Raw genomic sequence first — 10,620 nt, 5'->3', positions numbered from 1 at the left:
CCTAACACGTATTACTGAGGACTTGGTGTTGACAAAAGTTGGAGATAATCTGAGCCTCTGAGTTAACGGATCCACCAAAAAGAAATACTCAAAAGTTATGCTCCAGGGAAAAGGTTCTGCTCACATACTTTTCCTTTCATGAAATTTGTGAGAGTATGAAACTACCCCTAGTTGGTTTTCTATCAACTTCCCTTATTCGTGAAATTACCACAGTAATAATTGATTGTTACAATTGCCTAATCGCATAGTTGATATTTATTTACCATTATAGTTTCATATTTTCGCCCCCCGACCAATGTGTGTAAACACTAAACAGCTCAGGTTTTGGTCATTCAGCGACAAAGTGATTATAGTCATGAGAACAACAACCTTACCTCAGATGTTTTTGGTTGGTGGGTAAACCATGTTAATCAAGAAGCAGAAGACTTGACTCCTATGTATGGGGCCGGCTGAACGACTCTTGTTTCTTCATTCAATTCTGTCTGAAGTCATTGCTTCTTACAACAAGAGTGCAAGGAGCCAAGGAGTAGTGAGCAAAATTTCTTGTGTCTACTAAATAAGTTATTGTTCCAAAGTTTTTAATTTGGATAAGCACTTAATACTGCAATAGGCAATAGGCAAGGATAACATTGTCTTATGAATCGTACAAGTCACATGGGCTGCCTAAATTATTAAAGGGAGATAAGCTTTACCTCTTGACTCCAGTTACTATTACAGTATGTAACTTTCATAATGTATTGTGTTATACTCTTGTAGACAATTATCGGAAAAAAAATATATATGCTCTTGTAGACAATGACATATAGGTAAGTTGTGATTAATTAATTGCCTTATAGCTAGTATTGTTGGTCATTATCATATTGCTTAGAGCGAGTTCAATGGAGAGCTGCTAAAGGGTGCCACGTCAGCTAAATAGCATGAGAATCAAATTTGAAAACAGCTAAACAGAAAAATCGTTCCAATGGAGGGAAGAAAATGAGGTGCTAAAGGGATACAGATGGCATAATTTCTACCGTCCGTCCGTCAGTTGCAAACTTAAGTTGAAATTTTTTTGGACAGACGGCACAGTTTCTGTCGTCCGTCGAAATTTAACACACGGATATCATAAATTATGCCGTCCGTCTCCCGAAACTTATTATAGCTGCTAGCGAAGATCTTAACTTTGGCTGGATTTATAGCTCTTTCCAAATTTAGGAGCCTTTTAGCAGTCCCATTGGAAACACATTTTGGTGGTTGGTGTGCTATATTTGTCTTTAGCATCCCATATAGCCCCCTTGTGGACTTGCTCTTATGCCATCAGCTATATAAAGCCGGCAAGCATATACCAACATCACTTGCTTTCAATAGATCTCATTGGATACTAAGCTTGTTGAGCTTATCTGCTCATTGGTCTGCAAGAGAATGGAATCCTTTTGGCAAGAATCTATCCATGGGTCTTGAAAAGCATGGTGTTTGGAACGAGGGATTTTGCACCCTCACTCCAAACCAATCAGTTTGTCCATGCTTAGCTTTTGGTTCTGCTTATACTTTTTAAGCTTAGCTTTAGGCTAATGCATGGTGAACCGGCAAGTCACATAACGGCAATTAGGACTCAGTCATGGGTCTTTCTAGTTATTATTATCAAGTTCTTCTTCTTTAATGTAGTTCTTTTTTATGGAAGAATCATATAGTTCTGTTTCTTAGTACATTCTGTGATGACTATATATGTTTGGATCATCATTGCCCAGTTTGTAGTTTGATTTATGTATAAGTGATTTGTTAATCAAGTCCTGTTAATCTGCAGTTGTTTATTGTAACATGGAGTGGCTTCTATTTTTATCTTCTTTCTCTTCTGTCTTCCTGTATTCCAGTATAAATGTTAGACTTCATAAGCTGAAGTTAATCTCTTGTGAGTCAACCTTGCACAGTTGCACTTGATCTCATTTGCATGGTTCCGAGCAAAACGGTTTGTCATGTATAAGGAAATTCATTAACATTCCCAAGGAGGAAAGTTTGTTTGATATCATGACATCCAGATTCTGAAACTTTTTAGCAGTGATAACAAGGAACACAGGTTGACGGATAAAGCTGAAAATATAAGTGAATTTGGGGTTAATTATTCAGATTGTCATTTTAAAGTGCTACGGGTGCTAACCTGTTGTTATATTATGAATTTATGACATTGTCATATATTTTCACTGCCAATCAATCTCTATCTATGTCCATATTTTTTTTATCCCCCATTCACATCAATCCTTCAATCATGTCTGTTTATCACATGTGATCTTTCCATTATTCGAAGACAATGTCGATGTTAACTAAATTTAGTTGGTGCTTGAATTTTTTATATTCTTTTTACAAATTCAACGAGGAATTTTGGATGTTTTTCATTCTCATACAGTCATCTCTAGCGTGGCTCACTGGTTTGCTGACCTGGTGCTGATGTGCCCAGCCCCGACAATTCTTAAAGGCCTGGACTACCACGAGAATATCTTCATAGGGATGAAGATTCCGAGACCGTTGGATGTGTGATCTAACGGTTTGAAAATCAAAAACAAAAAGGAAGAGAGAATGTGAGTTTGTTTTTTATTTTCGGACCATTTGTTTAAATATGAAAGCTTAAGCACAAGAGTTTTGGAGTTACCAATATTTACCAAAGTTTCAGGAATTTTTAATACTTTTTGACGTAGAAAATGATGTCTATGGGGCTATGGGCATGATGGCAGCATTTTTGTCAAACTTTGCAATTAAGGTGTGCAAGATGTAAATCAAATAATTTAAGAGAAAATACTATTTATCATACGAGGTTCTCTGCAAAGAACCATGGCATAAAATGGGAAATTGTTTGTTGTTTGGCAGTGTAAACGGAGTTTTAATTGAGTGTGCCATTTTTGAGAAGTTTGGGATACGCGAACATACCAAAAGCACCAAAAAACACAGTGCGTACAAGTTGAGTTAGTTTTGTGTTTTGTCACTTTTGTGCAACATATATAGTGCCATATTTTTATTTTATTTTCGATGATCAACATATATAGTGCTATCACATTTTCTTTTAATATCATTTTCATGGGATCTACCACCATTACAAACAATATAATGTACGCTTCAACGGAAGGCATGGTTTTGGTTCATTACTTGAACATACTGAACTGTGTATTGGCATTATGGAACGATAAAAATGAATACCAACAAGACCTATGAAAGGAACAAATTCTCATGATATATACTGGAAAATAGAATTTTCATACAATAGCTTCTCATCTTCATCAAGTATTAAAGCAAACAGACGCAAAAATTGTTTTGTTACATACATAAAATTCTTGAAGAACTAATTGGAGATGCAGAATGATACTCTAACTGCGATACAGGGGTAAAGTTTATATCGAAATCCATAACTTTGTTTACTTTAGGGGTATACCAAAATTTACAAATGGAACTGTTTGATTCTCTGCTTCGAATCTACAAGCTATACTGCCATAATTTTGCCAGCTACAGCTCACATCAGAGTACTTCTTGACATTTTGGGGAAAAAATAATAAGAAGAAAGAATTACAAGTGGTAATTGAGCTACGAAATGTAACACAAGGGGAGGGGGAAAAGAAAAAAAGAATTAACAAATACTAAATAGAGTCATGCAAGAGTCTGGTCACCTCCGCCATGATCCTCTGCCAATTTTTAGGAGAGAAGCATAAAGCAACTCATTCCATGTATCAGGTACTCCAGGCAAACACCAGTGACTGCAATCTTGAGATCTCTCAGCTTCAATCTTTTCCTCTAAAGTCTTGTATTCTTTTCTATAGATTGAAGGATGTGCATCTTTTCTATAGTCACTGAGCTTACTGATGTTAAGATATGCTACAGGAGTTTTCATCCGTCTCATCACAGACTCCAGAGCTTTCATCTTTGCAGGGTACTTAGCTAAATACGTATCATTGTAAATTGGTTCGAATTCCTTGTGGCATTGTCCCCCCGAATTCCATTGTCCCCCTCTGCATCAAACATACATTTCCCGTGTTAATAATATGAATATAGAAAGTAGATGACACTTTTTATATGCATTACTTGAGTACAAGTTTGAGACTTTGAGCAGACAGCATATATGAAAAAACAGGTAGAACTGAGAGGCTCTTGGTTCAATTTCTTTGCTTATATTGAAAAAACAACCATATGCATTTTTTCTAAATATGATAATAACTTTTCAGTACCAACTCAATCAAAACTCAGAAGGGTAACCTTCTGACAACATTGATCCTATTCCATTAAATTCTGGCTAGAGAGGTACCTATATCTCCCAATTCAATACCAAGACTATGTTATGCCATATCATTTTAAGTAATTTGTCCTATTACTGGTTTAAGATTTTGATTTATCCTTTAAAAGTATGAAAAGTTTTTGGTTTCTTCTGACTTTGTGTGGGAAACCCATGTTCTGTATGGAACCTAACAAATATAGGACTGAAGTACCCAACTCCTGGGGTTACCTACTTACCTTCACCTCTTTCGGATAAATGCCTTTAAAGAACAAGTACTTAAGAATTTGTTGCAACAAAAGACATTGTTGTATGGGATAACAATTACGGATCAAAAAAAATCACAGAATCTATTCCCTGACGCTTTCAGTAAATTTCGATCTACATCTTTTTGCTGGCGCTCTCAATAATACTTAACAGCTTCAAACCTACGAATTCCTCCTCACTAGTGTTACCACTAACCACTGACTTAAAAGTCCAAAACATCATAATCAACAATTTTCTCCAACAGATTCACAACATATATATTTGGATTGATATCATCATAATCACTAGGGCTGGTCATCGAGCCGAGCTACTCGCGAGTAACTCGAGCTCAGCTCGAAGGCTTGACTCAAACTCGTCCGCATAAAAGTATGAGCCAAGCTTGAGCTTAATCTTAAGCTCGTTCTAGATAGCGAGTAATTCGAGTTCGAGCTCGAATAGCTCGTGAGCTACTCGAGTCAAGCTCGAGCTCGAGTAGCTCACGAGCTACTCATTTTATAAGCCCATATCCAGTTCAATATTTTACGTCCCACAAGTCCACAAAAGCTATGACCCATACCCACTACCCAGTTGCCCAAGCCCAACACCCCAACATAATTAAAGTCATTATCCATCAACCCTAACAATCAACAGCCGCATAATTAAAGTCATTATCCATCAACCCTAACAATCAACAGCCGCATCTAACAACCCAAAATTTTAAACCCTAACTCTCACACTCTCATCTCATATGCTATGCTCAAGGGAATATATTGCTTACGGAATATGAGTTTACCGTTTTGACACTTTTTTTAATAGACAGGTTTGTAGTTACATTTTATGTTTTGTTTAGGTAAAACAACTATATGGATTTTGATTTGGGTGTGTGGTATTTGTAGAAATTTAGGTAAAAGCATGGTATTCACAGATGCTCTTCAGAGAGTTGGAGCTAGAGCTGAACAAAGTACTTGCAGATGCAAACACTAAAAGATCAATGTGCACATTCCGCATTCAAAGCAAGATTGTTGTTGTTTTTTTTGTTTTTTTTCTTTTTTGAATTAAAATTCTTTTGGATTTTGGAATGTAATACTGTAATCGGAAGAAATCTACTAGCAATGCAATGGTATATCCAGGGTTATTTATTTTTTTGTTCCATAGTAGACAAAATAGTGAAAATACACTTAAATTTGATGCTGCAGTCTTGTTGACATTTTTCTTTTTCGGGTTTAAGCTGAAATTCGACGAGTATTAACTCGAGTTCGAACTCTAGCTCGTAGTGTAAAACAAGTCAAGTCGAGTCGAGCTCGAGTTCTTCAAACAATTGAGCGAGTCGAGCTTGAGCCTAATATTAAACTCGAAATCAAGTTCGAATGAGATTGAGCATGTCCATAATCACTATCAAATTGTCAATTTCTCCATAAACTCAAACTTACGTAAAGGGCCAAATTCTATGAATATAAAAGGAGGCTCGGGAAGAGGACACAAGTGGGACATACCTAGAAATTGGGGTGGAATAATCTCAACACTCCCCATCAGCACGTCATTGGAAATAAATACAAGTAGACACTTTTTTTTATTTTTTGTGCAACTTTACCTGGAAAGACTTGAATCCAAAACCTCTTATAAATTTGAGCTCCGATACCATGGCAAATTGTCAATTTCTCCATAAGCTCGAATTTATATAGAGGGAAATTTTCTATGAATATGAGAGGAGGCTGGGGACACTCCCCATCAGCGCGTCATTGGAAATAAATACAAGTAGACACTTTTTTTATTTTTTGTGCAACTTTACCTGGAAAGACTTGAATCCAAAACCTCTTATAAATTTGAGCTCCGATACCATGTCAAATTGTCAATTTCTCCATAAGCTCGAATTTATATAGAGGGAAAATTTCTATGAATATGAGAGGAGGCTGGGGGGGGGGGAAACATAGGTGGGACGCTTTTAGAAATTTGGGGATGAATAATCTCAACAATCACCATGTACGATTATGGGTGTACAACAGGTTTTACAAAACTCTGCTTGCGAAAAGTTCATGAAGATAAAAAGTCAATAAACTATCAGATCAAAATAGAATCGTGAAACCACCAGTATTTTCAACGCTAATCTGCTACAAGATCAACAATTCCATGACAATGAGAAAGTGTTGAAATATCAACCAAGTGTCGAAAATAACCCACAGCTCTAAACTTTGAAATTTGAATCAATGGGCTTGTGATACTTTGCCAGAGGACTCCAAACCCAAAAGAACGGCAATTTGCTCAACAATCACTTCCTTAGCTAGTATATAGTGTGGGAAGGAACCACTTCGTATTCTTTTGATTTTAGATTTTTATCATAGACCTTTTGTACACACGTATATCACTATATCCTATATGATTCTTGTACTGCAGTATAATTTATTACATTAGAATAGTATATAGAAGGATATCCTAAGTATCTGACTCATCTTGTTTTTAAAGGTGATTAACATCTTTTGAAACAGTAGACAAGAAACCTTTGATCGGTATAACAACTCAACTAACGTTATGTGACAACTCAATCGTGATTTGAATGGGATTTTCACTTTCTAACGGAATTACAATTGTTAACGGATTTCTATGTCGGATACCCTGAACTATTCTTCTGATTTGAGTAAGGCTGCTAAGAATTATCATGCTCTACTAGTGGAATTTGTACATCCTCTCACTGAAAAACGACACAAAAGATCTAACATAACAAGAGAGCTTTATATTATTTAATTTAGATTCATTGCATCAAGCTTAAGTGCTACTAAATATGAACAAACGAAAGGCACAGATAGAGAGAGAGAGGTATATTAGACGCTACCTGAAATGGGTGACTGAATATCCTCTGAAGAAAACCTGGGTTTTGCTAACATCAACATTACTGTCAATCCATCTTGACCAAGTAGTAAGAGCCTTTGTGTACGCTTCCATAACTTTCAGTCTCGGGTAGACATGTTTACCTTCTTGGTAATAATTTTCTCTATAAAACCGAATCAAACAACGAACATTAGTGTTCCTGAGGTGAGGAAAACTTTTACAGTTTTCTGATCTGCGGCGTTATAACATATGTAATTTTCAGATCCTTCGCCCTTTTAGGAGTGCAACATTGGGAAGGGGTGCTTTAGACATATTACGCACTTAACAAGTTTAGGAAAAAAAAGGGATAAAAATGTGCAACATGGGGAACCTACAGAATTGGAAGTCACTTCTAAACTATCAGAAATATGGAGCTCACCCTTTAGATGTTTTCTCATGAGTCCACCAATGACCTGTATTGAAGACTACAATCTCTGCGTCATGATACATTGGTGCCGTCCGGTCCATCAAATCCAATCTAAGAGTCTCCGTTAACCCATTTGTGCTTCCAGTGGATGATTCTCTCACCAGAAATGGAGAACTAACAAAATCTATGGAACAATTATAATCCTGAAACACAAAACAAACAGATTTAGATACCAGATAAGGACCAAAACCTAAAAAACCACTTCGTTGAAATTAACGACATGTGATTCAGAAGACTTGCCTCATAATGGAAAGCATAAAATCCCTTCTTTTTAAATTCCTTTTTGCCTGATATTTCATACACTTTCTTTTTGTCTGTAACACTATGGCGAAGGATGCACACCAGAGACTCCCACATATTCCTATTTAATGAATCGCCCACAAATACCAGCCTCTTTCCCCTCAACCTCTCCAAAAAATCGGTTGCATTCAAGCTGCCAATAGTTACGTCAACATTGAAGATTAGACTTGGGGTAAAGATATTTAAAATAAAAATAAAAAAAGTTGGTTGAATATCAATTGGGTGACACTGACAACATTTAACAGAATGGCTAATAACATGATTCAAGTTAAACTCCAAAATATAACATGAGTTTCTTTGTCACCAAAAACATGTTTCGAAAGAGAATTTTTCAGCGTACTCTCAATGAAAGTAAATAAAGTCAGAGATCAAACTTAATAGTCTTTTATGTGCCTATTGGTGTTGCTAAACAGCCTCCAACACTGCAGTATAAAGGATTTTCAGTGGCTGCTAATCGATTGTAGTCAACCAAAAGCAAGTTCAGGCACCTGAACAGCAAAGAGTTTCATTGTTCTGGTCACATAGTAATGCTCCCTAAGGGGTAGTTCAGGCCATTGAAGGCACATTTTGATCAATCATATTATCCACAGATTGGATTCTGATATCAACTAATTACTTTCTTCTTTCAAGTTTCACAAGGTATTTGAGAAGAGTTTCACAATATTTTCTAAAATAGAATTCCATTGCATCCCAAAGTAAAATAAAAAAAGTTCTCAAGTTTAGAGTGCTAGTAAGAATTGGGCAATGGTCTTAAAGGGCCTGCGTTTTGGTACCTAAACTTAGTCATGTGATCTCAACAATGAATTTGAACATTCCATCGAAACAAAAACACTAGAATCAAACATCACATCTCTTTCCCTCTAGTTTTGGAGTTTAGCCAATAAACAATTGCTGTTTGTGTATGTTTTGATCACCATCTCCATGTCACAGCAAAAGACTATTTAAGATTTAGATCTAGTTTGTCTCACCAACCTCAATAAAATACTGTATGTCCTGTATAATATACTATCATACCAACTTACAAACTGATCTCTAACAAAATCTATGTACTAAATTACCACAAGTCGTCAAACATTTTAAAAACAATTAGGGTATTATAAACTAATTAATCTTAGGTACTTAAAGCACTAAAACACAAATTTTACCTGGGGATATTGCAGTGATTAGGCTGCCATCTCCACTTCACAAAATGTTCATCCGGCCTCCCATTAAGATGACAATCGAAATCACGATCAATATGAGGACATAATCCAGCTGGATATAATGGCTTTTTATCATCCCTCACCCATCTACCATCAAATATATCACATTTCTCAAAATCAACATTTCCAATCCCAGAATCATTAAAAGAACTTGTTAATATATGTTCCTTTGTCAAATTCTGGTCATGCCCACTTTCTATCACACTCTCTTTAGTCCCATTATTACTTCTCCCACTCTCTCCCCTATCTGTTACATTCTTCTCCTTATTCCTATCAACAAAACTACTATTTGTACTATTTACTTGTCTAGATAAATTCCCTTGATAAGTTTTCTCCACAACCATTACTGTTATATTTTTCTCATTTCCAGTAAAATTCCCACTCTGGGACTTGTTTGAAACTAAATTCCCATCATTAAAAGCAGTAAAGCTAGAATTTTTACTCACTTCTTTGAAAATTCCTTCTTGGGCAGTTTTATTCCTACTTGAAAACTGGAATGGCCAAGAAACAAGAGGAGATTTAGTACTACTAAAGCCTTGAACAACAGGGTATAAAAGAGAAGCCTTTAAAGGATGGTTAAGAAACAAAACAGTTAACAAAAGAACAGAAGCTATAACTCCTAAACCAAAACCAGAAAACACTCTACTTTTTGTACTTATAAACTGTTCTGATAAACCAAGTGACCTTAGAAACTTTTTCAACTCCATTGTACTGCACTACTATGTATAAGCATGTATATAACTCTTTGTATATAACAATGTAGATAAAAATACGGAGATTACTAAGATGGGTTTGGAGTTTGAGAAGAGTTAAGTGGTTGGGTTTCGAGAAAAGCAAAGAATGAGTGCGAAGAAACAGAGGCGAATGGAGAAGAAGAAGGTGATGAAAGATACAAAGGTTTCTGTTTTTGGAAAATTAAAGAGTTTATGGTAAGTTTACGGCTCTATCCTTATTAGTGGATATTTCTAAATTTGAAATTTTATTGTGTGGGTTTACTTATTTGCCCTTTAACCCAAAATTCCACAAATATCACTTCCATGGGATAGTGTGAAAGGAAACGGGTCTTGCATGTGAAATAAAACCATAATAATGGCCATGAATCAGTTTATGATTTTTAACCACTATATCGATAACAAACAATTGAAGAAATCAAATAATCAAGATAAGTTGGTTGTCAAACCAATAAAACTTTGAGTCCGAGGGTACCCGAACAAAGAAATTTGTGTGGGCACACCTAATCCCGTTAGATTTCATTGGGATTGTGACTTGTTAACGTGAGGATTAACACCGTCATATTTCAGTGTTACTAGTAACAGCCTGTCACCCTTTTTTATTTTGGTAACTAAATCTCAAAG

At 35.9% G+C, this 10,620-nt stretch overlaps 1 protein-coding gene and 1 long non-coding RNA gene across 2 annotated transcripts; one reads left to right on the top strand and one right to left on the bottom strand.

Annotated features, from left to right (window-relative positions):
- Positions 1–3,355: 3,355 nt before the first annotated feature.
- TBL2 (trichome birefringence-like protein (DUF828)) lies at positions 3,356–10,153 on the bottom strand. Its single transcript, XM_086599068.1, has 5 exons — positions 9,209–10,153; positions 8,004–8,196; positions 7,716–7,906; positions 7,302–7,460; positions 3,356–3,968 (listed from the first exon to the last, which is right to left on the bottom strand). The coding sequence occupies exons 1-5, from the start codon at positions 9,970–9,972 to the stop codon at positions 3,626–3,628; spliced, it is 1,650 nt and encodes a 549-aa protein (XP_086455194.1). The 5' UTR covers positions 9,973–10,153; the 3' UTR covers positions 3,356–3,625.
- LOC147523570 (uncharacterized) lies at positions 3,978–5,613 on the top strand. Its single transcript, XR_015216223.1, has 2 exons — positions 3,978–5,294; positions 5,371–5,613. It is a non-coding gene; the product is annotated as an uncharacterized LOC147523570 (long non-coding RNA).
- Positions 10,154–10,620: the final 467 nt, after the last annotated feature.

The sequence above is a fragment of the Coptis chinensis genome, chromosome 1 (assembly GCF_015680905.1).
Source record: "Coptis chinensis isolate HL-2020 chromosome 1, ASM1568090v1, whole genome shotgun sequence".
Taxonomy (NCBI): Eukaryota; Viridiplantae; Streptophyta; class Magnoliopsida; order Ranunculales; family Ranunculaceae; genus Coptis; species Coptis chinensis.
The sequence above is the reverse complement of the archived record's forward strand: the minus strand, read 5'-3'. Positions and strand labels throughout refer to the sequence as shown.